A 27516-nucleotide genomic window follows, 5' to 3' on the forward strand; every position below is an offset into this window, starting at 1 on the left:
TCTGATTCTCTAAAAAATATGCAGAGGATATACCAACGAGGTAAAAACTGTTCAATACTGACTTCAAAGGGGATGAAAACTTTTGTAACTGGATAATATTTATAATTAATATTAATTTTAATATTAATCCCAATATCAGCAGTTTTATTAATTTAATATTCATTAATATTATTTAATTTAGATCCATTTTCGTTGACTGTTTGCACTTTGACAGTTGCAAGTTACATCTCTGGGCTTTCCATCAGATGTAACTTTATACCTTTACCTTTTTGACTCACTACAGTTGATTATTGATGTACCTTCCTTTTAATATTAATAAAACTTGTCAGTTGAATGCACTGCTTTGCAAAATAGCCATTTTAATGCTTGAGAACCAAGATTATTTGACAGTTAGCTGCACTGCATGGTGTTCATAGTTCAAGTTCATAGCATGTTCACTGCGCTTGACATACATCATGTCAGTGTTGTCACCAGTCTCATTCAGCAGCATTATCATATGATCAGGGCACATTCAGTTCTGTTCAAAACACCAGGATGGTTAAACTGCTCCACAGCCCAACATGCATTTTCCCAGATGATGCAAGTGCATGTAGGACTCTGCTGTGAAGGGCCAACACAGAGCAACACATCTGGAAAGAAATGTCTGCAGGTATTTATCTGCAGCGTTGCAGCAGCAGAGTAATACATGATTAGAAAAATAATCACAAGTTTTTCTTCATAAAGTAAGTGTCATTGTGTTCTTCAGTTTTGTTGATGACTTCCACAAAGTTTGACATCCAGGAATTAGTTGGATGTACAAAATTTGCAATGTATCTCTCTTAATAGGTTGATAGTATCAGATTTGTATGCGCAGATGGCTTTTACTGTTTATTCCACATTTTTTCAAGCCTTGCTGCCCAGGGTCGCCAGCTGTAGAATTACACTACGAATACTGGTTAAGACCTTCTAATATTCTTTATATGAAATATGGTTTTAGATGTAAGAAATTTGTGCAGAATGGTTTAAAAACAGCTTATTGTTGATTTTGAACGCATCCCAGTTGGTCCACTGCCACTTCACCCCTACGTCATTTCCGTCACACAACCTTCTCCGAGAGTTGTGTCTAAGATGGCGTCCATGCAGTTAACAGATGAGGAGCTTTTCTCCGAATTAAAGCGCTTTGGTTTCACTCCAGGCCCGGTTACCGAAAACACCCGCCCGGTGTATTTGAAGAAATTGAAGAAGCTTCGCGAAGAGCAACAGCAGCGGGGATCCAGATCGGGTAAAACCCGTAGCAGCGGGGCCATCAACAGCACCACTGGCGGCGGCAACACGGCGGGATCCAGGCCAGCCAGCCATGACGTCACGCACCTGAGCTCTAACAGGAGACCGGGCCGGAAGTCCTCCGTCCTCGGCTTCAGCTCCGACGAGTCTGACGCTGAAACTCCACTGAAAAGAAAGGGCCTCAATCACAGCGGCAGGGCGGACCGAAGCCCCGGGTTTCCACAACAACCGAAGATAAGGCCCGTTACAACACCGACTGCGGCTAGCAAGAGTCAGTATGGCGCTGGGAGTGCGCTGAATAGCAGCAGTTCTTCCCTGGGTCCGGACGGACAGAGAGGTGTCTCGCTGGGCTGGGGAGTTCGTGCCAGATCCAGCCCTGAGGCGGAAGGGAGGGATTACGACGAATCGGGAGACGAGGACGATTATGAGGGGGGAACTGAAAAGAACTCGCGCTCGTTAAATGGTTGTGGGGCGTCTCACTTGATTACTAGCAAGTTAGCCGGGGATTACTCAGACTCAGACGAGGAGGAGGTTGGGGGCCTTGGCGCCGGAGACAGACAGCGGGATAGGTTGGAGCCTCGACGGAGCCCGAAAGCGGCGTTCCCTTCCCTCGGAGTTGGCCGAGGATCTCAGACGGGAGGGGCAGCCAGAGAGGTTAATCCGCCTGGGAGTCTAAACATGGTGGGGAGCCGGAGGGAGGATGGGGAGGAAGAAAAGGTAAAGAGAAGGGACTCGGACTCATCGGGAGGCTTGCGGAGCCACAACTTTCCCAGGAAGTCCATCTACGTGTCCCTCGCCGAGAACCATGGAAGAGAGGCCGGCAAAAACAACCACGTCGACAGCGAGGACGGATCCTCCAGAAGCAGCAGCTCTAATAGGTTCAGCATCGGGCTGAGACCGCGCTTCTCCAACTACAGCAGCCTGTCCCAGCCTTACAGGGGCAACCACTCCAATCACACTGCTCCCAACCACTCGTACAGCCAGGCAGCGCTGAAGCAAAAGCTGTCTGTCCCAGAGGACGAGCTGCTCCAGCAATTCAAAAGGGAAGAGGTGGCCTCCTCTGGTAGCTTCAGCGCTCACTACCTGTCCATGTTCCTGCTCACAGCAGCCTGCCTCTTCTTTCTGCTGCTAGGCCTCATGTACCTTAGGATGATGGGCTCTGGATCCTCGGAGCCGAGTGTAGTCTGTAAGTGTCCCATAAGTTGTGGTATCAAAGCTTTTCCCATAGAGTGTAAAAGATGTCCACTGGTAATTTGTAGCCAGTGTTTCAGGTTGAATCTTTATCCCCATGTGGCGTGGGCATGGGGTTTGTATTTGTGTTTTTTCAGGCAGTTTGTCTTCCCCTCTGAGGTGATTGTTTGAACAGAATTGAAAGATGTGATGTACCTCCTGTAAACAGAGCTGCTGATCACACCTGCTGTGGAGTATTACCCACAACTGTTTTTTTTTTTTTTTTCCAAGCGTGAAGACATTCACAGCATTTCTTTTTTTGTCTTTTTCACAAATGTAAAAAGAATGCAATCTAGCAAAAAATATCAAATTGTTACTTTAAAGCCTGCTATTATGCTCATTATGTATATAAAAACAGACTACCCCATACAGCTATGAGCTGCTGCTACTTCAGCTGAAGCAGGCCATACAGTATCTTGCCAACAAATGCGAACCAGGAGCACAGATCAGTCCTGTTAGCAGTCTGTCCCTCCTGCAGGTACAGTCACTACATTTGCCAGCTAGACAGGAACTTAATCCATCCCTCTTTAAGAAGTGTTGGTATGATTTTCACTCTTCCTCCTTAATGTATGGGATGAAGAAATACAAATTTCCAGACTTCCCTGCACGTACTTAAAGGATGCATTCCCAGGAAGTGAATGAGTGCCAAGAGTTGCCTAAATTTGCAGTTCATCAAGTACACAAGGACTCTCAAACAGACACACTGCCCGATGTGCAGACTTTGCTCAGACTTTGCCCACAATGCAGACCAGTGTGAATGAAAGAATGAAGTAAAAGGAATAATAATATTACCAAACAAAAATGCTCAATTTCATTAAAATAAAAGTTAAAAACCTTCACATAGGCTGATCTGATCATTTCATTTATACCAAAAAAATGTTGCGCATACACACAAGGATGCACCTGCATGTGCTTGCATATTCCTGCCAATGGTTTCACATGATTCCAGGGTTTGGAACTGGATTCAGATCCGTTAACGTGCCATCAAACACCATCCCTGTGTATGCTCGTGAGCAGTGTCTCACCATATTTGCGTTTGTTCACTTTAAAATGTTGTGAAATGACTTTTAAGTTGAAGTACCATGGCTCTCAAATCTATAACCAGCCAGGTGGCAACTTTTATTGAATATCGTGTATAATTCTGTTACAAATTAATTTAGGCTCAAAGTACCTAGCCGATGTGGTCATATTTCAAGGGTTTAGCTTCATGTACAGACACTGACTCACATGTTAAGTGATGTCTGAACTACACTCACATTGCAACTCTCCAAAGATGCCGTCTTATTGTAAAAGACCATGTTTTTCCTAACCCAGTGTGCTGCTTTTGTATGTTTTATGTGTTAGGTTTACAGTTTAGTTTTAATGAGCATGCTGTTGTTTCTGTTCTCTGACTGTACCACTTTCTCTTTTGTTGCAGGCAAGAACCACCCTTTGGGCAGCAAGTTTGACGACTATTATGTAAGTAGATATTCTTCTCTGACCCCCTCTTCTAATTCTGTGTACAAGAAAGTTGTGTAGCAAAGTTTTGTTCAGTATCTAAATCACATGAAATGCAATGTGTAAATTAGGTTGGAAGCATAAACAATGTGAGCAGTGAACATAGCTTACTGTCATGCTTTCCTGGCCATAATGTGAACTGTCCCAGACGTAGCACTACCTATTTGTTGTGATGTGCACACTGGCTTTAAAGCTAGTGATTCCCAAGAAGAAGGTGTTTTGGATGTTCAGACCACCCCATTTATATCAAGGAAGGTACATCAAAGACCCAAACTGTAAAACCAGTTTACAAAAACTGATACTGAATACTGGTGATAACTCACACTAGGTTCTAAGAGGAAACAAAATCTCAAATTGTCTGATCTTGTCAGATCCTGATTGTAGAGATGTCCTGAGCCAAACTGAGCATATTGTAATAGATTACTATCTGCTAAAATAGAGCTGATCCTTTCTTTATTGTACCCTGTTGTCTTTTTTCCACCTCAGTCTGCTAGTGCTGCAGTGCTGTGCTCCTATATGACAGCCGGCCTGTAGAGTGCAGCATTCTGCTGCATATGCAAGTGAAAATCAAGAGTGTGCAAATGTGGAAAATGATTTGGGTACACCAGTGAGTGACTGAGCTCAGACACTGATGTGTCTGGATTTGGGAAGATCTAATGTTAGTCATCATCAGCAAAGAGCAGTGTACAAAAGATTTTGGTACCAGCAACAGATAATATCAGCTGCTGTTGAGTAACACTGATTCTCTGTATTGTCTGGTTAAATTCTTTTCTGCAGCCTGTGTCTGTTCTCAGCCAAAGATTGCTTGTGATGGAAGCGCTATTGTATAACATCATTGTACACATGCAAGTTGACTGAAGGTAGGGCTTCACGATTCTGGGGAAAAAAGAGAATCTCACAATTTTTTTTTGCTTAAATTGAGATCACGATTCTCTTTCACATTTTTTTCATGAGGGAGCTGAACAGAAAATATAATGGTGCCTGATAGTGAACAGGCCATATCTTTGGCTAAGTGTTAGGTGATCATGTCTGTAACTTCCTTGTGCCTTCAACTCACAGAATGTCAGTCGACAAGTTGTTACACTTTTTCTTAGCTGCCTCACAGCTCACACTGTGAGCGCTGCAGGAGCAGCAGAGCGACAGGCTGTAAGCTTTACAGCCTGATCTTGAAATGACCAAACTAACTGTGGAGGTAGACACTTGATGACAACTGGGGGCAGTGAGTTCTACCTCCCGAGAGCTGCGTGACGGTCGCGAGAACGGACACAGCTAAAGCAGAAACTACCAGAGTTATTACGAGTGAAAACCAGCTGACAGCGTCAGAGAGATAAACTGAGCTCTGACCACGACGCTAAATTTGTGTCTGCAGTGTTCCGGTATATACATTTTATTGCAATGGGTCAACCCAGGAAAGTTTTTGCCGCTGCTGGAGTATTATAAAGTTGCAAAATACCTGGTTGAGCCGAGAGAGAGCAGGAGGATATGGTAGAATGAACTAGCTAATCTTTGTTCTTTGTTCTTACCATTCTCACTATTTTTATTTGTCTGAACACAACCTCTGGCCTCACAGCGTCATTAGCTGCTGTCACTCTCTCTGGGTTTATTTGTGTTTCTGCTGCTCTGAATCCTGCGCATTGTCATTTGCATTGTTTGTTTTGCTGAAGCTGGTGTCCCTGATTTTAATACGATTAATCGTGCAGCCCTAAGTTAATTTCAGGAGTTGTATTTTGATGAGGTGCGTCCTATACAGCAGCCACAGCTGTTATTTCTATGTGTTAGATGCATATTTAACCAGTCAGATTAATAAGATATATTGGATCAGGACTCTGCAGATACCCAGTAATTAAAGGACTTGGACCTGTGTCTGGGCCCTAAACCTCAATGTAGACATCACTATCGGATTATAATATTTTGTTTGACCTTTTCAATCAGCTATCAAAGTGCCCTCAGAAATGTCTACAAATAAAAAAACAAATGAATGCTGCTCTGTTGGTTTGTCCACTAAGTATTTTTTGTCAGAAGGGAAAGCCAGAGCGGGAGCTGATCTTAGACCTGCTGTCCAAGCTACACGACCACCTGGCCCACATCGCCGGTAGGTATAAACACTCTGCACTGCACTCTATTGCCATCTTGGATTCGCTTCGTACTTTATATAAATAATGTCATTGCACCAAACAACTAGAGTGCAAAATTTATAGCTGGTATCTTCTTAAGTTTCTGAGATATAGAGGCTTTAGAAAGGGGTTTATGGCCTCGACGAGTGAGTGTTGCTAAATAAAATTGCAGTGGTCATTACTTTTGAGCTAATCATGCTACATGCTTTAAACTTTCAGGGATTGTTCTCACAAACCTGTTTGTAGCTTGCATATTGCTGCATGATAACTAATTTCATGGACATGAGAGTGTAACCCAGTCACCAGATCTGAATCCAGTAGAACACCTTTGGGATGAGGTAGAATGGGAGATTTGTAGAATTAATAGTGATTCAGTCATGTCATCATTGACCAGAACGTCAGAGGAAAGTTTCCAACATCTTGTGGAATCTATGCCACAGAACAAGAATTGTGGGTGTTCTGAGAGCAATGGGAGGCCACACCCAGTGTTAGTATGGTATTTCTAATAATGTGCTCATGTTTAGAATCTACTGTGATTAGAAAACTGGGTTGGTCCCTTTGTGTTTTACACTAGCACTAACCTGTAGACAAACAAGATGTGAAGACACATTGTGTTTTTTTTAAAATCACTGATTGTTTTCTGTTGTGATTACAGGCCAGCATGACTGTGGAGACCAGAAGTATCCCAACAGGAGTTTGTCCATGGAAAAGGCCTCTGCATATTTAGTGGTACGTCCACGTTAACACGGCCTGTCGGCATTACTACGGTGTTGTGCGAACAAGCAGAGATTTGACATTACATAGCAATGTTTGTGGCTCACAATGGCCTTTAAATTCTTGGATCATTCATTGCAGATCAGATAAGACAGCCTGGGAACTTGTTACGTTATTTCAGTGAAGTCTGTGAATTTTTGCAGAAGGGTCACTGTGCAAAAATACAACAGAGTGTACTTTCAGCCTTTTTCTAGTCAGTTTGTGACCTTCATTACGATGGCTGTGGAAGTTCAGACTAAAATTTCAAATAGGCTTTTTTGTTCAAGTGGGCAAGGATCTGTGCGGAGATCAGTTTTTCAAAAAAGTTGCATAAAAGATCATTTTGAAATGGCTCTGTAATTACTGGGAAGATTGGGTTCCAAACCAGGTTTGTTTAGAAGGGGCTGGACTATGGCGTGTTTAGATGAGGTGGGAACTAGTGCAGAGACTACAGAGTTATTTATAATGGAGAGGATGGTGGGACCAACTGAGATGTGGGAATACTGCCTAGTTGAGTTATGATTTGGGTGAGAGCTGACAGAGTGGTTGGTGGTTGGAGCTGGAACATTAGGTGGAATTGAAATAAACAGGGGGAGTTGGTGTTGATCTGTAGCCTAATATTTTCTACTGTGTTAAGTTAGAATTGCAATTCATTACATTTTAGTTCCAGTTTAGTTAGTCTGAATGCACACCTTTATTCTATGATGAAACATTACTATCTGATAGCAGTGGTCTCCCAGATGATCGTGCCATCCATCACTGAAATGGATTTATGAGTGTGGCCTTCGCCCCCACATCTCAACCCAGTTAGTCTGTGGGAGATTTTGGTCAGACATGTTAGACAGTGCTCTCCTCTACCACTGTGAAAACACCCAGTGAGGGAATATCTTCTGGAGGAGTGGTGTTCCATCCCTCCAGTAGAGTTTCAGAGACTTTTAAGATCAGTTCCAAGACACAAGGTGTGAAACACGCAACATACAGATATCCACACAGCAACACACTTATGTACACAATAAGTGAAATCGGCACTTGCTCGGTAACATTCACGCCGCTGCCCACTCTACATTTATATGCGCTCACACAGATGAGTCTGAATCGACACAACGTCAACCGGGTTGTCGCAAAGGCGGACAAAGTTGTTCTCTGTATTGAGGTCCTGTAACTACAGCCAGGCAGCAGTGATGTGAAGTGTGGATAAAGGGGGTGATTGGTGGCATTTGTTATGCTGATGCTGTTGGATGTCATGTCTCTCTTTGTTCAGTTACTGTAGCAAACATCTTGTTTTATTCACAGGAACTGAGAGTGTTTATTTGTTTGTTTGTTTTTTTTGTGCTGGACAGAGGTACACAAAAGACAAAAATTCAAACTGAAGATGCAGATCACATCATATAAGAAAGACTGACAGCTGTGACCAAAAATATCTTTAAACACATCTCTTGTTCAGGGAGGAACATTTTCAACCAGACTGGATGGACCTTTTATCTTACCCCCTGTCTAGAGTGAATCAGCATCTGTTCGCATGTGTGTTTCTGTAACTGATGTTTGGTGTACAGGTGTGCGGTAAATGGCACCGCTCGCCACGTTTACTGACATTTGCTATGTGCTGTTCATCTCATCAGTACCATATGTCTTTTGTTTAGGCCCAGAATCAGACGTTTGAAGACTTCATTTTTATTTGCCTGGAGTGGGTCATCCGGGCAGACAAGGATGTTGGAATAAGGTAATACACCATATACATATTTATACTAGAGGTGTGGCGAATAGAATATATTAAAACATGACGATAATTCTCCTGGAGGTGGAGGCTGTCGTGTTAGACAGTATCTAGCTACAACTAGCATGAATTAGTATGTGGTATGTATGTATGTAGTATGTAGAATTAATATGTGGCACTGTGCAGGGCTGACTTGGTGTGATGCATGTCGGTAAGAAATTTTGCCCAAAAATAAATTTTTTGTCATTGAAGTTTTCTGAAAAATTTAAAGTTAAAATCTTGTCTCATCTCATTCTCCTGAACCCAGTATCAAGTATCATCTCGTCTCGTGAGCTGAGTGTATCGTCACACCCCTAATGTATACTGATCACAAGCTTCACAGAACCCCTCACTGTGTGTGCATGTGACATCTTTACTTACTCTGTGTGTGTGTGTGCGTGCGTGCGTGCGTGCAGGCTGATTGGGCAGGTTGCCGATGAGCCAGTGACTGATCCGTCTGAGATCTTGTGGCTGGAGTCCACACATCCAATGATGCCCTTCACGTGCCGCTTCCGCCGAGCCTTCCTCATCGTCATCAGCAGAGTCTTCCTCATCACAGTCGGTGAGATGAACCACAGCACATAACAAACAGCAGCAGGCCCGACACTGAAGAAAATAAAGATGGGAGTAAAGATAAAGAGCTGAAGAAAAGATAAGAAATAGACTTCTTAATCCCAAAACATATACGCTCTTATGCTGGAGTGCGCAGAACCAGGCAGGTATGAGCAGCGGGATTTTTATTGGTGAAAACTGCTGCTGGTGGTACTAGATGAAAAGTCAATGAACCAGTATAGTCAGTAGGATTCTATTCAGCCTGAAGTGGTCATAGAAAGACAAAAACTAAATCGCATTACGCCACTTTGAGCACTCGACATGCTATTGCATGCAGACAAGATAGCCTCTCTCCCTGAAGCACCAAGTGCACTGCACCTGCTTCAAGTATCAGTGTTAAGTTCATTATTAGCATCATTAGAGAGAGCGAGAGCGAGCACGGGAGGATTACTGCCCTTCACCTAATGTTCACTTAACTCATTGACATAATATAATTATAGTCTACAGTGGGTTTCTGATATAACTACATAGTACACATGTAGCCTCTGCTTTCTCTTTTAATAACCTGCACTTTCCAAAGTGTGAATGTTTTTTCATATCGGTTATCTGTATTCATATAAAGCCTTTGGGTGATTTGAGGGGGGATACCAGCCCCCTTATCAGCAAACTGACTAAATTGCACCAAACTGTCTCAACTCATTAATCCTTCATCTGACAGAGTTTTGTGCAAGTTAGAATCTATGGCCCTTATTGATAAATTCATGGCACTGTCCATGGTGCTGATTTGTGACTGTGCCTTTCTCTCTTAGTCCTGCCCTTTTGTTAGTTTCATCTTGGATCTAAAATACTATTTTTAAAGATATACTATCCTAGGCTATATTGTAACCTATATATAGAGTGTTGTCACCTTCATGATCAAAGTGACAAGTAGGCACGTATAGACCAGGAAGTTGTTGTTGTTTTGCGATCTTATGCTAAAAGTAAGAAAATCTGAGTGCACTGTAGTACAAGAATAAAATAAAGTACTATATGCCAGAAATGAAGTAACAAATCGACCAAAACAGTGACCAAGCTTCACATAGCTGTTACTACAGCATGATAAATCCATTCACTCGTATCCCCATCAGGGTAGCTAAGTCGATTGTACTCGCGGGGAAATCAGCTGCAGCAGCAGACAGGATGGTGCACCTGGCCTATGGACTATGCACCTTAGCCATTTAGCCACCAGATGCCCCAAGTAGCTAATCCTGTGTGTGTGTGTGTGTGTCTCTGTGTGCAGTGGTAGGCTGTGTGGGGAGTGTGTTCTGCTACGTGAAGTATCGCTGGAGGAGAGAGGAGGAGGAGACCAGGCAGATGTATGACATGGTGGAGAGGATCATCGGTAAGGAACAGCATTCTTTGAACACTTTACACAGTCCAAGGAACACTCCATAGACCACAGTGAAATTTAGTGTAGATGCATAGGTCAGGGCAAGGCTATTAAACCATCTCTAAAGCTTTGAGCATTCCCAGGAGCACAGTCGCCCAGTGATGTGAACAGTTTCTAATCAGGAGCTTCTAGATCTACTGTCCTCTGTGCAGAAGGACTGGTAGGAGCTGACATCCAGTGCCATTCTAACAGAGCTTCACATGTCCTCTGTAGAGAAGGGAGATCGTCCCGACTGAATGGCCATCTCAGCAGCTCTCCATCAATCAGGCCTTTATGGTTGTATGGCTCAATGGAAACCACTGAGTAAAAGGCATACATGACAGCCTAACGGCATTTAAAGGACTCTGGGGGAATGAGGAAAAAGCTGCTCTGGTCTGATGAGACAAAAAATTAAGCATCCAGCTATGGGCTGCTGTTCAGTGGCAGGGGAAGGGAAGGAATACACACAATCTGAGACAGTTCACCTTGTAACACTACAGTAACCTGAAGCATACGGCCAAGACAGTGCTGGATTGGCTTCAGGGCAAGTCTCGGACTGTCCTTGAGTGGCCCAGCTAAAGCCTGGACTTAAACCCCATAGAACATCTGTGCAGAGACCTGAAGATAGCAGGACACACATTACATCCAATCTACAGACTTACCCAAGACAACTCTAAGCTATAAGTGCTATCAAAGGGCTTCCATGAACTACTGAATTAGGGCGTTGAATACTTTTGAAATTAAATATTTCAGTTGATTTCTTATTCAGAAAAGCAAAAAGCCATTTTATCCATTTAGAATGGACTTTACAGCACAAGAAAGTGTGCATAAAGTGAAGGAGCTGTGCTTTATCTTCAAGCTTTAACCCAATTTTTTCAAACTTTTTGTAACAACCTTGTGCTCTGCAGACGTGTTGAGGAGCCACAGTGAGGCCTGCCAAGAGAACCAGGACCTGCAGCCCTATCTGCCCATCCCCCACGTCAGAGACTCGTTGGTTCAGCCACAGGACCGGTCAGTACCAATCTGAATCCAGACAGGAAACTTCACAAGCTAATATTTTTTTGAGATTTTCTCCGTTCATCTCGTAACAGAAAGGAAATCTGAACAGTCTGTCAGGTGAGGAAGATGTGTCAGGAGTTGTGATGTTTTACAGGAAGAAGATGAAGAAGGTTTGGGACCGGGCTGTGAGCTTCCTCTCAGCCAACGAGTCCAGGATTCGTACAGAGACTCAGAGGATTGGTGGAGCAGACTTCCTTGTCTGGAGGTGGATCCAGCCTTCTCTCAGTTGTGACAAGACCTCCTTGATGCCCTCTAAAGTCTGGCAGGGAAAAGGTAATTCACGCTAAATGCTTTCTTGCTCGAGAGAGCATTACACTGCAGCTGTAACGATGACTCCTTCAGGGTGTCCTGGGTAAACATTTTCAGAGCTGACAGCACACCATCACTGCCCCTCCAGGTTTCCTGGCAGTAAATGTCTAGTAAACAAGCCCCAGCATGCTCTGTGGACCAATCCACAGCAAGCACATGGGAAGAGAACAGGAAAAGCTGAACTTGATGTTTGTTAGTTTAAACTACAGTGGCTTTACATCGCTACTTCACAGCATGTGCTGTTTTTCACCTGTTTTCGTTCTTCTGGCCTTTAGAAATAACAGTGTTTATCTGATTATCAGTGTGTTGTGGGAGGAGGGGGAAGGGGAAATGATTGGATCAGGATTCCCGCAGACCAAGAAGCCGACAAGAAGTCTGTGTTCCATCTCATGTCCGGCTCTTTCCCCTCATTTGCTATTTTTATTGTGTTTATTTTTCTGTTTATGTTGTTGGATGTCAGGACTGGTGTGAAATGTGATCATGGGCTCATAAACAGGCTAGTATGTTACCCAGCATTCACCACTTCCATTGCCTCCATCCATGACAGAGTGAACATGTTTGTAGAGTCTTGATAGAAGCAGGTCAGCCTGGCTCCGGTCCTCTGTACTTGATGGTTTCCAGGCCTTGATTAACATGTTCACCGGACTGTATTGAGCCAGCTGTGTGTCCTGACATGATTGGCTTATTGAAATGTTGTCTCTCCTCTTCAGCTTTCCCTCTGGACAGGAGGAATTCACCTCCCAACAGCCTGACTCCATGTCTGAAGATCAGAAACATGTTTGACCCAGTCATGTGAGTACTTACCTCTACTACTTAGTGCTGGGAGTTCCCCCTACGCTTAGCTCTTTTAACTTCTTTGTATCTGTGTTTTCAGGGAAGTTGGGGAGAACTGGGATCTAGCCATCCACGAGGCTATCCTGGAGAAGTGCAGTGACAACGACGGCATTGTCCACATTGCCGTCGACAAGAACTCGAGAGAGGTACGCTCTGTCCTGTGAGTGATGAGCGCACTTTCTTATCAAACCTTTACGCTGTCCTTTACACTGTGCCTCCCGCTCTCTCCGCAGGGCTGCGTCTATGTGAAGTGTCTCTCCGCAGAGCACTCAGGGAAAGCCTTCAAGGCACTTCATGGCTCCTGGTTTGATGGTAAATTCATATCACACTTCATAACATGCACATTTACAGCACATCAGTAGTCACAAAGTGGCAGTTTGTGGATTCTAACGTCTTTGCGCTCAACAGAAGCAAGCAGCGAGTGGGTTTCACAGGCTCATCATTACAATGCCTGCAGCATTTCAATAACTGTATCCCAGCATTCTCTTTTCCTCCAAAAAAAATCTGAATTAATGATATAAGTTGAAGCTTAATGTATGGAGGAAAGCTATGTAATGTGATCACACTGTGTGCTGCAAAAAATAATAATATACACAACTCACAAAATAGCACTTATTCACAGTTCCAGATGTTGGATGTTAAAGAGCATTGTTGTGATTGGTCAGTGACAGTCTCCTGCTTTCGGTTCGACAGGTAAGCTGGTGACAGTAAAGTATCTGCGTTTGGACCGATACCACCAGCGCTTCCCACAGGCACAGGGCTGCAGCACGCCCCTGAAGGCCTCCAGCCTCCACCTGAACACCACAAGCACCATGGACACTATGCCCTACCTGCAGCGCCACGGCTCAGCCAACTCTTCAGGCTTCTCATGAGATGACCATTAGCATTAGATTTAGCATCCTCCTCTGTGCCCTCCCAGCATCACAGCACCAGTCTGCTGCTGCTCCTTCGCTGCTTTATAATGGGGAAGACTTCAGTCTGTGCCATGGGAGAGCTTTATTTTTGTTTTGTTTTTTTCCATTTGTTCATTTGTTTGTTTTTTTTCAACACAGGATCTTTGAAAGATGAGCTGTTCAGCGTTGCAGTGTTTGTTTTCTATAATCTTTGTATTAGAAATGTCATGGATTTAACAAGGAAGCAAAGCTCTTCTGGAATATTTAAGATATGTGCAGATACTCCAAACCTCCCTCCTTCTCTTCCACAGTGTAACTAACTGATCCCATGATGGAATTCATACGGGCACTGTATGAAAATGGCTGCATGTCTCAGAGTATGCCTCTATGTAAGCTTTCAATACAACACAGTGTGGATGTTGAATTCCTGAAGATGTTCGATGTACTCCTTGTTATTATTATTCTGATTATTATTATTATTTAGTCAAGTGAGGGAGGCGTGAACAGATTTTCAGAGGGTGTCCTGTAAATACATGTGAATGGTGGCACAAGCTTTATAACATATTCTGTATTAAAAGCAAACCATAAGCTCACATTTTTCTTGCTGCTCACTTACCACAGCATCGGTATCCAGAGGCAAACACTGAAATAGCACAGACACACACACACACACAGAGAACAGTTCAGGAGGTAGAACCGAGCAACAGTGCGAGTGTCGATTCAGCCGCTGTGCTTGTTGTTTGCTCCAGGTATTCCGTGTATGGGCTTTTCTTTCCCTTTGTCCACGATTTTGTTATAGCATCCAACCGTGCTCCCAAACTCTCAACTTTAAGAGCGATATAACAAAATCAGGGAGTGTACCTTTTAACAGTCACCTGAAACTTTCTACTCCAGATATAATCCAATATATCCCCAAGTTATTATTATCAGCTGTTATATTTATTATTTACCTCTTTCAAGTTGGTTCTTCTTTTTTTTTTTTTTTACTGTCGATGCAACCCGTCATTCAGTTTGATTTCCACACCTGTTCTGAACAAGTGATGTGTATTGTCATCTTTTTGTGTACATGACCAATAGACCAGAGGACACATGAAGTCAGGATGTTTGATGTTCAGTTTACAGTCTGTGCCCATCTTCCTTTGGCGAGACAGATGTTTACTGTCATGACGTAACCTGATTCTATCACTACTGTTCTTTGATCATATCAGCCTCTTGTAATGATGCTACCACTCTTTTCGTTGTAAGGAGTACTGTGAGAATGTTGACAATTTGTATCGCTCAATTCTAAATGTCCCCGACCCTTGTAAGGAGACTTTACTGAACTTAGGGATTCCTGATTGCTTGTGTGTTTTTACAGCATCCACGTACTCAGAAAAATGCTAAAAATCCAGGAGATGCTAGAAGTTCAATTTTTTTTAATGCAGTGAATTGAAAGTTTGATTCTGTATTTGCAGTGTGAAATTGTACAAATGATGCACATTTCAAATGTTCAAAATCTGCTGCAATGGACAGCAGACAACCCAACAGTGCCTTAAATTTGTGCTTTTTTTAAGACTGGCACTGCATTACTGGACATTGTACTGGATTTAAACAGTTCAAAGGATGAGCAAGGCCTGCCATAGACGTAGTTTTGTTAGAATTTTACATCTTAAGATTTGGTATTTTGTAGCAGTTTCCTTTGATATTAAACCAAATGCTTCTCTATTTATTTCTTCTTTTTTTTAAACAGCCATGGTGATGTACTATTTTAATGTCACTATACCTGTTACATATGTGTCATAACTTTATTTCATCAAAAATCAATCTTACATCCACTTCCAAACAATTGTCAGGATGTGTAAAACAACAAAATAAAGTGAACACTTTAAGAAGCCAGTTGTTAGTGTATCACTGTAATCTATTTTTGTACTCCAGCAGAATGGTGCACCTGCAGCATCTCACCTCACACTGACTGTAATGAGGCTGAATGTAAACGTTGGTTTGATGTGACGGCACTTCTCCGGGCTTGTGCTTCACCTATAAATACATCCTCATGGATGAATTCTTTTCTGATGTATTTTATGTAAACACTGTACATTGATATAACTGTAGTATGTACCATTATATGCAGCTTTATTTCCATTGCATTGTATGTTTGGATTTACCAATATCCCTAACCTGCTAGCCAGAGGGGGGAGGTGTAAAAAAAACTAGACATTTAAAAAGATAGATGTTTTAATGTAATTTGTCAATTGTACAAACAGCTCAAATTAAAGATTTATTAGGAGTTTTTACATTTCGTTTGTTGTGCTTTTCTGTCATTTGCACACATGGGAGAGAAACATGTTAAAAACAGCCATATCCATCTATGTAGAGGCTGTTTTAGTTTTTAAATTGAAATAATTGAGTTTTAAATACCCACCTCAGTTAAAAACTGTCCATCCCTGTCTAGTTTTCTAACCCAATAAAACGTCACCATTCAATGGCTCACTTAGGTCTTTTTGTTGTATTCTGATAAACAAATAAGACATTAACAAATAAATATTAACTATTAAACTGTTAAATAAGCCAATACATTTTTAAAACTCAGCTCATTACCCTGAAATGTTGTCTAATCCTGCTTTTTTTTTTTTTCTTTTTCAAAATGGCTTTTCCCCAATCTGTTTGAAATTACATTTGAGCTGCGTTTTTTTTTTTTTTTAAAGATTCTTTTTTTCTTCACAATTTTTAGTTACATTACATAATAGTTACATCATTGGTTACATTGTCTGCATTTATGATTATTTCACAATTTATGTTGACCACTTTTGACCACTCCATACCCATGACCTCTTCAATTTATTCCAAAAGGGCAGAGATGAGGTTAAGGCTTACAATACAAGAAAGCAGGGGGGGCGTAGAATAGAATAGACAATCACTTTTTCATTATTATTATTATTATTATTATTATTATTATTATTATTATTATTATTATTATTATGTGTTTTGAAGTCCGTTTGCATTATGTGGCGAGGCTGCTATCTATGAGCAAAACGGAAACTGAGCGGGGTCCTGGCTATAATTGGAGAGGTGCAGGTCGCCTGTTATTCTAGCCGTACGCAGACAGCCTGCTGGTTAACGGACTGTGTCAGCGTCTTGTGTGTCAGCTCCAGGTCAAGCTGAAGCACCGACCATACACCTCAAACTACACAACACTTTACTGTCGACGTCGCATTCCCGTCGCTGCTGTTTTTCGCTGGTAAGTCAGTGTCGCTTCTATTTCGGTTATGAAGGACAAGGTTGTTGAGTTAGCATGAGCGATGACACGGGGCAAATTTTAGCGGCGACGGGACCTGTTCTCGAAGTTTTCTGTAGGGTGAGGAATACAACAATTCACGAGGTTAAATTAACCTGTTATAATAGCATGTAACTCAGAGAAGACTGTCAACCTGACAGAAATGGAGACAGAACATTGAAATAAAGTTATTGTTATTGTTAGACTCTTGTCTCGGTACGCACATTCTAGATATGGCGGCGGTGTGCTACAACGCCACATAAGGCAATGTTTTACAATGTACTATTACTTGAACATCGTTAACAACGTTTAAAAACGTTAAGTATCATCAGCTGACAAGACTAAACCATTGATAAAATGCCTAATATAGAATGTCAACAACACACCCTGTGTTTCTATGTGGCACACTGGTGATTTAGGTTATAATTATAGTATTTCATAGTTTTCTGAACCACACCGTGTAATTCTTATTCTTCTATGGCGTCAGAAAGCAGATACTTTGAGTTCTTTTCGCTAAATTCACTTGGAAAACATAGCATGATGGTGAAGCCACAAGGAAGGGAGAAGGAGTTTGGTGAAGCTCAGGAGAAGGCATTCCAAACTTCTACACCTAACTGACATCTAGTGGTAGTGGCTGTCACAGCAGCTTTAGTTCACCACTGAATTGAGAGCTTTGTGTTAATCAGCTGGTCTGTGAATTATATGTCTTGCCAGAATGCACACAGTGTAATAATTCCTCTCAGAGGGACAAACCTCTCAAGTCTTTGCTTTACCTATGCTGCATACAGTTTAGAACGTGACATCTCACATGAGCTAAAAATGTCAGGAATTCTTTCACTCATAAACAAAAGAGTTTGCTGTAATTGTAGTGATACAATACTAAAGTGCTGTGACAGCATGACAGGAAGCTATGGCAGAGCGTTTTACATTGTCAGGTATGCACGGAGCCAAAGACAGAGAGAGCACTGAATGGAGAAAGCAAAAACCACAGCAGATAAACCGTAAACTTACTGGCTCACTACTGCATTGCTTTTTTTGGTTGAGTTTTTCTGCAAAGCCCTGGTCCTCTGCTGGACCAGCTTTGTCACGTTTGACTCCTTGTCTTTGGTCGTTGGAATCCCACAATGCGTTGCAAAGCGATTTCTTAGGTCCCATAGAAAATGACAGAGCTCTAACTCAGTGGGTCTTCACTGTAAGAGGAACAAGAAACAAGTCAACAGAAGTTTGCAAAAATGTGTACTGATCATGCAGCTGTACAGAGCCAAATCTGATGACTTGATTAAAAATCTGACTGAAATCTCTAAAGTACTGATGGGTAAAAATGCAATTGTATCCATTTGAAATGAAATGCAAAAAATGAAGGGGCCTGGCTCCCAACTCGTACTGCTGGAAACACTGCCATATAAGGCCACTTCAGTAGAGATTAAAGCTTTCTGGCTTCGACTATGAGTTACTATTATGTGAGTATTTTCTTTGGTGTCTGCTTAAAAATAGTCCAACCATTACTGAGCTGAGATAATGTTTAATGACGTAATTAAATATTTATTTACAGAAACGGGCAGCTCTCTCTCTTTCTCTCCCTCTCTTCAGTATGACTGTGTGTCTCATGGATGTCCTCCTCAGACGTGGGCTCTTTGTGGCCCTGCAGCTTGCTGTCAGCAGCTCAGTCCGCCACCCTGCACTGCGTGCTGGTCTCATAGGTAGAGTAACCAGTTAGCTTTAGTGTAAACGTGTCCAGCTGTGACAGGACAATATAGACTGTGGTGTTAATTAAAGGAACATATGTGGCACTATGGCACTACTGGCACTATGTGACCAAAGGTATGTGGACACCCCTTCTAATCAGAGTTATTAGATGCATAAAGTAAAGAATACAGCCATGCAAGTTATAATGACAAACATCTGTAGTAGAATGAGTCGAACTGAAGAGCTCAGTAACTTTTAATGTGACACTGTCCTCTCTATTCCATTTCACCATACACTACTAGCTTCATGGCACATGTGTCCTTGTCCAAAGAGGGATATACAAGCTTAAAATCTATACATCTGTACAAGTTTCACTATCTGGCAGTCAATTGTACAAGTCTGTTCTTGACAGCTTCCTGGAGAACACTATGCATGAATGCGTGGTTCCACCTGTAGGGTTTTGTGAAGGAGGAGTAGTGGACTGGGTCTGTTTGTGGCCTGTTGCAAAATTAGCATCAGGGGCACAAAATCTTGAGTCACTGCAATGTTTTAGTGTAGCTGTGTGTATACCAAGACGTGTCAATGAGCCCTCTAATTTGCAAAAAGTACTGCTAAGTAATCCCTGATGCTGGGTCATGTTGTTGCATATGTTACACACGTCTGGCTTTCTGCTGCTGGATTTGGAATATTGGTTGAAGAGAGGACATTTTTGGGACACAAGTGTGCATTCATCCCACTGAACAAAAGCTGCATTTAATATCTAAAGTAAGTATCTTTACAGACCTCAAATATTTAAAGCCAAAATGACATGACATTTTCTGAGCATCTTATTTGCACAGTTTGATGTATTTTGGTCTAAACTGGACTTTGGGGCACAGACTTTGTCTTCAACATTCAGAAATCTGTGATGGTATGCAATGGTTGGTTCTGTATGTTTGCTTTTTGGTCATGGAGACAAATGTAACTTTTTGAGAAATCAGCATGATTTAAAATGTAATATTGACTTCACCAGCTGATGGATTGCAGTGAAGAAATTAGTCATCCATGCAGGACAAGATATTAATGTGTTTTGTTTTTCTAGGTGTTTGCCTATGCTCCACATTACTATGACCAGCACTTTGATTCCATATCTTGTCTCTAATGCTGTTCACCATACATACCTGTGTTGTCATGTGTCATTTCTCCCTCTGTCTGCCCCTCTTCATCCAGCCCAGTCCTTGGTGTATCCCTGCTGAGGGGTGTTTGTTTCTAGTGGTGGGAGGAGTACCTTTGTCCAGCAGCCATGTCGGGCTTCAATCTGCTGCATCTAGTAACCAAGAGTCAGCCTGTAACTCTGAGATCCTGCAGTCTTCCCTCAGGTCCACTGACTGGGTGCTGTGTGCCTGCTGTGCTCTGCCTCTCTGCCTTAACACTTGGCTGGTGTGTCAGCATGTCTTTACTGTCCAGTCTGTGTGTGTTCAGAATGATGTGAGCTGCTTTCAGTTATTTTCTTACATTTGATTTGGAACAGCGAGCACTTTTGCACTGAGCAATGCTTCAGAGCTACCAAACTGGATCAAATCTGAACAGGGCTGGTTATAGGACCTCACTCCCTTTAAGTAGCAAGTATAAAAAACTTCCAGGTACTGCATTTATAGCACTGAATGCTTGGTGAGATATGACCCAATTTTAAAGTCTAATTTTGTCCCTTTATATTGTAGTGACGATCTTAGTGCATTCAGAAAGTAGTCAGACCTCCTCACTAGTTTCACATTTTATGTTTCAGCCTTATGCTAACATTGTTTAAATTCACGTTTCCCTCTCTTTTACTCAGTACTTAGTTGAAGCCACTTTGGCAGCAACTACAGTCTTTAGTCTTCTTGGATGTGATGTGACAACAGAAAGTTTTCTTCTCTGCAGATCATCCCAGGCTATGTCAGGTTGAATGGAGACCATCGAGGGACTTCCAGGTCTCTCCAGAAATCTTTGATTGGGTTCAAGTCAGAGCTCTGGCTGAACCACTCAAGGACATTCACAGAGTTGTCTCTAGCCACTCCTGCATTGTCTTGGCTGTGTGCTTAGGTTCAGTGTCCTGTTGGAAGGCGAACCTCTGGTCCAGTCTGAGTTCCACACACTGGTCCAGCACACTAGACCGGGTTTTAATAAAGGATATCTTTGTACCTTGCTCCATTCAGCCCTGAGCAGTTTCCCTGTCCCTGCACCGAAAAACACCCCCACAGCATCATGCTGCCACCACCATACTTTACCATTACATTGGTATTAGATAAATAATGAGCAGTGCCTGGTTTCCATTCATGACACTCAGATTTAAAGCCAAAATCTTCAGTCTTGGTTTCATCAGACCTTTATGTGCTTTTTGCAAACTCCAAACAGATTTTCTTATGTCTTTCACTGAGGAAAGGCTTCCATCTGGCTACTCTGCCATACAGCCTATTACAGTGTTGTAGTAATGGTTGTCTTTCCGGAAGTTTCTCCCATCTCCACACAGGATCTCTTAGGTTCAGCCAGAGTGACCATCTTGTTCTTAGTCACCTCTCTTACCAGGGCCCTTCTCTCCCAATTGCTCAGTTTGGCTGGGTGGCCAGCTCTAGAAGGTGTTTGTTGTTCCAAACTTCTTCCATTTAACAATGATGGAAGCCACTGTGGTGACCTTCAATTCAGCAGGAATGTCTTTGTAGCCTTCCTTAGATCTTTGCCTCAACACAATCCTGTCTCTGAGCTCTGCAGGCAGTCCCTTTGACCTCATGGCTTGTTTTTTTTTGCTCTGATATGCATTGTCAGCTGTGAGGTGTGTGCTTTTCTAAGTCATGTCCAATCAGCCTAATTTCCCGCAGGTGGACTCCAATCAAGGTGTAGAAATATCTGAAAGCCAATCAAGAGAAATAGGAGGCACCTGACCATGTGCCTTTGCAAAGGGACTGAATATTGTCTGTGTGATTTCAGTTTTTCAATTTTAATAAATATGCAAGTCTGTTTTTGTCATTAGTTCAGACTAATGAGGGAAAACTATTTTTTGGTTCCATTTTATTAAGGCTGCAACATAACAAAATGTGAAAACAGTGAATATAATTCACGCTATTTGTATACTTATCTCTGTCTGTCTCTCTCTCTCTCTCTCTCTCTCTATATATATATATATATACACACATATATATGTATAGACTGTGTGTGCCTGTGTGTGTACGTGGTGCTATATATATATATATATATATATATATGTATACACACACACACACACACACACACACACAGCTGTATGTGTGTACACTATTCGCTCTCAGCAATGGAGTCACAATTGCACTCTTCAGTTGGCTGAAACGTGTATCACATCACCTGCACTCTCCTGACCTGCTGGTCTTAGACACAGACAGTAGTGCCATTAGTGTTCAAACATATCCACATTGTACCTTTAAAATGGTCTATATCTCAGCATCTGTTGAGTTTTCAGCTCTACTCACATGTTGCTGTCACACTGCTGAAATTTCGAATGCTAACAGAATAATCTATAGATTCACTGCTTGGCTTTGGTTTGTGGTTTTGGTTTTGTTAAAATAATAATTACACTTATTGCTCAATTAATGCTGAATTATTTTTGTCTTTTGTTTTTGAATGAAAACAAGATTTAAAATGACAAGGCATTTCTTCAGTCAGTTACCCTTGCACAACAAGTGCCTGCATGATGAAGCAGTGATTATTCACCCATATCTGAGAAGAGGAAAAATGATGTTTTGACCCCCTGCTTTTATTTATATTTTATGTCTTACAATGATGCCAGACAGAAAGAGATTTGACACTTTGTCTGTAGAGGAATAGCAGGACATAACATGTAATGGTGACATGCAGCTCCTTTTTCTCCCTGGTGACCTGTATAGTTACTATTTTTTGTCCTCTGTGCCTCCCTCCCATCAGGAGCACGTAGGACTAAAAAGACATGGCCAGTGAGCTTCTCTCAGGACGAGTTGAGGAAACGTCTTACACCTAAGCAGTACCACATTACACAAGAAAGAGGAACTGAGAGGTAAGATGACCCACTGTTACCACCTGCTGGAACTTTTCCTGTAGTTATATTTTCTGCCATGTACACTGCCACTGTAAATGTTTAAATGATGTTTCAGTATGGACAAGAACAATACAATGATGTTTGTATTAGTTGTTAAAATGTGTCCATAACTGTAATGTGATGATCTGACCATAAGTTAGGATAAATTTATACATAAATAGAGAAAGAGTCACATACTTTATCTTGCTGCTGTAAATATATATTTTGTGTCAGACACTTGTTGGCAACATTCCTGTACATGATATTGAGCCATTCAGTCTTACTGATAGAGCCTTTTTTCGCAGTGCTTTCACTGGTGAGTTCACAGATCATAAAGATGAGGGGACCTACACTTGTGTTGTTTGCGGGGCCCCGCTGTTCAGGTAAGAGCTGCACTGTTTCTTAATGTGAACAAATTCCCAACTCTACTGTCGGTGTATTAGTGTATGTGCAGGCCTGACATGATGATATATTGCCTGTAGGCACATGTTAAACATCCACAGAATCGGCAGCTATAATAAGACATAATAATAAGAAGTAAATCTTGCTACATGACCTGATCTTTAATTTACAAATTTACATTTTTTGCCAGATGTTGGGGTCATAATACTCCCACTAGAATATAAAGGAATAAGATGAGGCAGTATTTTTAGATAACATGGTTTATTTATTTATTTATTATTTAACTGTCATTTTGTTTCCTTTTATAGCTCAAACACTAAATTTGACTCAGGATCAGGTAAGTTGAATGACTGTATTCCCTATTGTCTAGTTTCTCACCTGCAGCTCTTTTCTCTGCTCTTCCATCTTTACTAGCTTGGTCTATAATCTTTGCTAGTTTTTCACCTATAATCACTGAATTTACCTTACCTGACACGTTCCTAATCATGATACCATCCTGTGTTCAGGTTGGCCGTCCTTCTTCGACCTTCTGAAGGAGGAGTCCGTAACTCTGACAGATGATTTCTCCTATGGGATGCATAGAGTTGAGACTACATGCAGCCAGGTACAATAAAAACATTAAAAACATTAGCAGAACACAAGCACAAACCTGGGTGACGAGCGATGTCACAGCTCATATTGCTCATAAGCTTTATGTTTCATTGATTGTTATTGTTGAAATAAAAGTTCTACATTCAGTGCCTTCAACATGTCACCATTCTTGTTCACCAAGATGTAACAGCATATTTTCCAAAGAACGATTTGTCACTGAAAAGCCAGAGTAGTACAAAAGTTGCATATCTTTCCTATTGTGTTTCAGTGTGGAGCTCATCTGGGACACCTGTTTGATGATGGACCAAGACCCACAGGGAAACGCTACTGCATTAACTCAGGCTCATTGGCTTTCCAGCCCAAAGACACGGCCCCCTCTGCCTCCAGCTCCACAGCTGAGGGTGGAGCTGCCAGCGGTTCAGTGACTGATGGGAAGACAGAGCTCTGAGAGAGAGACTCAGGAACCACACAGGACTGATGGCTGTGGCTGTGTAGGGAGAGTCAGAAAGTTCACATATATAAAATAGATAGGAGTTCTGTGTTTGATGTACAAAATAAAGACAGAAGTGATTATATGAGAAAGGAAGGAAGGTGCTCAGGCCTCAGACACAGACCAAACACTGATGGACTTTTTTCAGATTTTGTAATGTTGCAGTCCAGATTTTTTTTTTTTTATTTAAGCAAACGGCTGCAACATAACAAAATGTGTAAAAATGAATGGATCTGAATACTTTCTGAATGTACTGTAAGCGGTTACACGGGGAAGTGCATGTTTCAAAAAAAAAAAAAAAAAGCTGCAAGACACACTGCATAAACTGACTGCCTTAACTTTCAGAATTTGTCACCTGGGTGTTATTCTCTTTCATGAATATTGGTCACGATAACATTGCATTTGTAGAGATCTGGGACCAGGTGAGGTTGAAGGGACAACTCTCTGTTTACATACGGTAAAATTCAAGATATAGTGCTTGAGGTGATTTGTTCTTGCAGGAAAACAGCATTTCCCAACAAATACCCAAATTTTCTCCACTACTTGGTACAATGCCACCTATGCAAGTGTCATGTCAGCACTGACACAGACAATAACTGAGCTATGACAGATTGTGGACAAATAATGTACTGTGTGGTCTTTAGGTCACTTCCTGTATTTATTCCTTCTTTAGTCCTTTGTTGTTCACGGTTTGCATTAAAACAGTTAATGGATGAATAAAATAGTTAATTAGAAACACTCTGAGACTTTCTTGTTCTATCTTTGAAAGCTGTATATATATACAACCTTAAGCAGCTAATGTTAGCCACTTCAAAGTACAGATTTATAAAGCTTTTTATACATAAAATATGTGTTAAGCTTTAAATTTAAATTACTCAAAGAGTTTAGGTAGGTAGACGTAGGGTCATCTGCTTATGTTAAAAAAAAAACCCATTAATGCATACACTCTTGCTGATATAAAACTCTAAGATGAGCTACTCTGCATGTTTTCAGATTTGTTTTATTTTCATTTCTGCATCATGCATCTTCTGGCAGGACAGGAAAAGCACCAAAAAAAAGTAACATTACTCGTACTTCACGTGTATTTTTTCAAATAACATATGAGCTGTTCACATAAAAAAAAAACTACTATTTATCTACAGTTTAGCCTGGTAAAGACCTTTTTCTCTCTCTCCTCCCAGGTGTATTTAAATGTTTATGTAAACAGCCACTCAGTCTTTGTGCATCATCCACTGAGTCTTTTTCTGTTTTCTATTACTAAACAAAATATTGTGCAGTTCTCAATGGAAAGAAAAACATAACGAGATACAACTAATTTTAGAGTGGCAAACTATTCAGTTCCAGCAGTAAGTGGTTAAATACCAAAGACATAAGAGCACTTTTAATGCTTGAATACTGTCTGCTGCTAACTAGTACTGCTAGTTACTTGTTCTTCGGTAAAATCTGGAATACAGGCTCTCCCTCTGTGAAAGAGTATCTTTTAATCTTTTTTAAGGATCTAAGTAGGCTCCCACCTCCAATTTCAGTTTAACTGTCACTGTGCTTAGGAAACCGAACTGTGGTGACAGAATATTCTGAAAATATTATCAAGATATTAATGCTGTCTCCCCCTTCTAAAATGCTTTTGGCATTGTTGTCCATCTCCAGCACCAGGGTGCAATTTTTTGATGGCTTAATATCCAGTTTTGTTCCAAATATATTTATGAGCATTTGTACCAAATTTGATGCTTTTATCAGAAAATGATTGATTGTTGCGTTATGCTGAGCTATGCCTCCCCACTATAAGCACAACAATGCAGTGTGATTAAGCATATGACAACACATATCAACATAATGACAGTATACAGCTTATATCTTGAAGTAGTACAAATCATATATATGTGAATTTGATTTTTAAACTTAACGTTAACTTTTATTATCATCATTGCTTTACTCGTGTGTTGTTAACTTCATGTTAATCCAACATCTCTGAGGGTAAAGGATCTGACAGAACACAGAATTGATTTGAATGACTAAGTTTTATTTATTTATTTGTTTATTTTTAATTCAACATCAAACCAGCCAAGTGTAGAGGAAGGCTGGTGTTGAAGGCTGTTCAGTGTGTTAAGTGGACTGCTGTGGTGCTTATTGAATGAATATTAAATGTATTTGCCATGGTGCAGTGGTTAGCACTGTCACCTCACAGCAAGAAGGTTCCAGGTTCGGGGTTTTCTGTGTTGAATTTGCACAGGTTAACTGGTGACTGGTGTAAATGTGAGTGTGAATAGTTGTGCGCGTTGTTTGTCCGTATATGTTGGCCCTGTGATGGACTGGCGATCTGTACAGGGTGCACCCCGCCTCCTGCCCAATGTCAGCTGGGATTGACAGGGTACCTGGGACCACGTCAGCCTTGCCAGACGTAAAGACCAGACTCAGGAGAAAGAAAAGTCAATCTAGCCACCGTGCAACAATGTAATACAACACAGTAGACAGTCCCAGTGCAAGATAATAGCTGGGGTGTTGCTGGCCCTGCCGGATGCAGAGGCCAATTACCAGTGTAAAAAAATAATTTGGTGTGATATCTGTGGGGGTGTGTCAGCCCGGCTGCGCGTCAGCTACTCCCATCTAAAAACCTCAGCCTCTTCAAAGGGGCCTCTTCCTCACTCTCTTCCCTGCCTCTCTTTGTGGGAGAGCTGGGGCCAGAAGATGGGAGATCTTCATCTTCCAACAGAGGGAGAAAACATTCTAATCTATTCTAATTCCTCTGAGGTGTAAAAAAAAACATCTCAATCATATCTTCCACCTCCACAAAGACATCAGCCCAATGATCCTCTTCAGTCAACTGCTCAGGGACAACCTGAGGATCAGCCAGAACCCAAGCAGGAGCAACAGTGGGAGAAAGAAGGAGAGTAACGTGGGGAGTTACAGGAGAATTAACAGCAGGAGCAATAGGGCAAAGAGCAGTGTGAGCAGGGGCATGAGGGACAGCATAGGCAGGAAAATTAGGAGCAGCAAGTGCAGGGGCATAAGGACAAACAAAATTAGGAACATGAGGATGAACATAAAGCGGAGCATTAGTAGGGGCATAAAGAGGAGCTTAAGTTGAACTATGTAAACTGCATTAGAGAAATCCCTCCTATTACCTTTACATGTAATATCAAATAATTTAAGTAAGAGTAAACATATTTAAATGTTTTACCTAATTTACCTTATACTATATTATCATATTATTCCTACTGATGCATTGACATGTAAGCAGCCTTTTAGTACAGCTGATACACACACACATGTATATGTAAAGATCGCTCTCTTCCTTAGAGCTCTCTTAATCTGAATAACCAGTTGGATGGTCAGTAGGAACCCCAGCAACATGAGCTGCGTACTGACAGTGTAAATGACTCAGATACACTC

General features: G+C 41.6%; 2 protein-coding genes across 9 annotated transcripts; both read left to right on the forward strand.

Moving 5' to 3' along the window:
* The first annotated feature begins 368 nt into the window (after nt 1–368).
* lemd3 (LEM domain containing 3) lies at nt 369–15536 on the forward strand. The gene is made up of 13 exons (XM_018697081.2): nt 369–2449; nt 3911–3951; nt 6010–6082; nt 6760–6833; nt 8498–8577; nt 9027–9172; nt 10442–10543; nt 11479–11581; nt 11724–11902; nt 12649–12730; nt 12813–12918; nt 13006–13084; nt 13466–15536. Exons 1-13 carry the CDS (start codon nt 1108–1110, stop codon nt 13642–13644), a joined length of 2586 nt encoding a protein of 861 aa, XP_018552597.1. The 5' UTR covers nt 369–1107; the 3' UTR covers nt 13645–15536.
* Nucleotides 15537–16695: 1159 nt separating this feature from the next.
* msrb3 (methionine sulfoxide reductase B3) lies at nt 16696–24864 on the forward strand. 8 transcript variants are annotated; one of them, XM_051077766.1, is made up of 8 exons: nt 18499–18618; nt 19303–19369; nt 19814–19962; nt 22514–22622; nt 22949–23026; nt 23354–23382; nt 23552–23649; nt 23905–24864. In XM_051077766.1, exons 3-8 carry the CDS (start codon nt 19887–19889, stop codon nt 24082–24084), a joined length of 570 nt encoding a protein of 189 aa, XP_050933723.1. In that variant the 5' UTR covers nt 18499–18618; nt 19303–19369; nt 19814–19886; the 3' UTR covers nt 24085–24864. The 8 variants fall into 8 exon arrangements, with proteins under 8 accessions (XP_018552601.1, XP_050933722.1, XP_018552600.1 ...); XM_018697085.2 differs by lacking the exons at nt 19303–19369; nt 19814–19962 and adding an exon at nt 16696–16882 and having other exon boundaries at nt 18471–18618; XM_051077765.1 differs by lacking the exons at nt 19303–19369; nt 19814–19962 and adding an exon at nt 16696–16882 and having other exon boundaries at nt 18481–18618.
* Nucleotides 24865–27516: the final 2652 nt, after the last annotated feature.

This window comes from Lates calcarifer, linkage group LG18 (genome assembly GCF_001640805.2).
Source record: "Lates calcarifer isolate ASB-BC8 linkage group LG18, TLL_Latcal_v3, whole genome shotgun sequence".
Classification (NCBI taxonomy): domain Eukaryota; kingdom Metazoa; phylum Chordata; class Actinopteri; family Centropomidae; genus Lates; species Lates calcarifer.

Coding starts and splice junctions, on each gene's coding strand:
- lemd3 (XM_018697081.2), top strand. CDS start 1,108: ATGGCGTCCATGCAGTTAACAGATGAGGAGCTTTTCTCCGAATTAAAG. Junction 3,952..6,009: donor GCAAGTTTGACGACTATTAT/GTAAGTAGATAT, acceptor ATTTTTTGTCAG/AAGGGAAAGCCAGAGCGGGA. Junction 12,731..12,812: donor AACATGTTTGACCCAGTCAT/GTGAGTACTTAC, acceptor CTGTGTTTTCAG/GGAAGTTGGGGAGAACTGGG.
- msrb3 (XM_018697083.2), top strand. Junction 22,623..22,948: donor CAAGAAAGAGGAACTGAGAG/GTAAGATGACCC, acceptor CTTTTTTCGCAG/TGCTTTCACTGGTGAGTTCA. Junction 23,027..23,353: donor TGCGGGGCCCCGCTGTTCAG/GTAAGAGCTGCA, acceptor TTCCTTTTATAG/CTCAAACACTAAATTTGACT.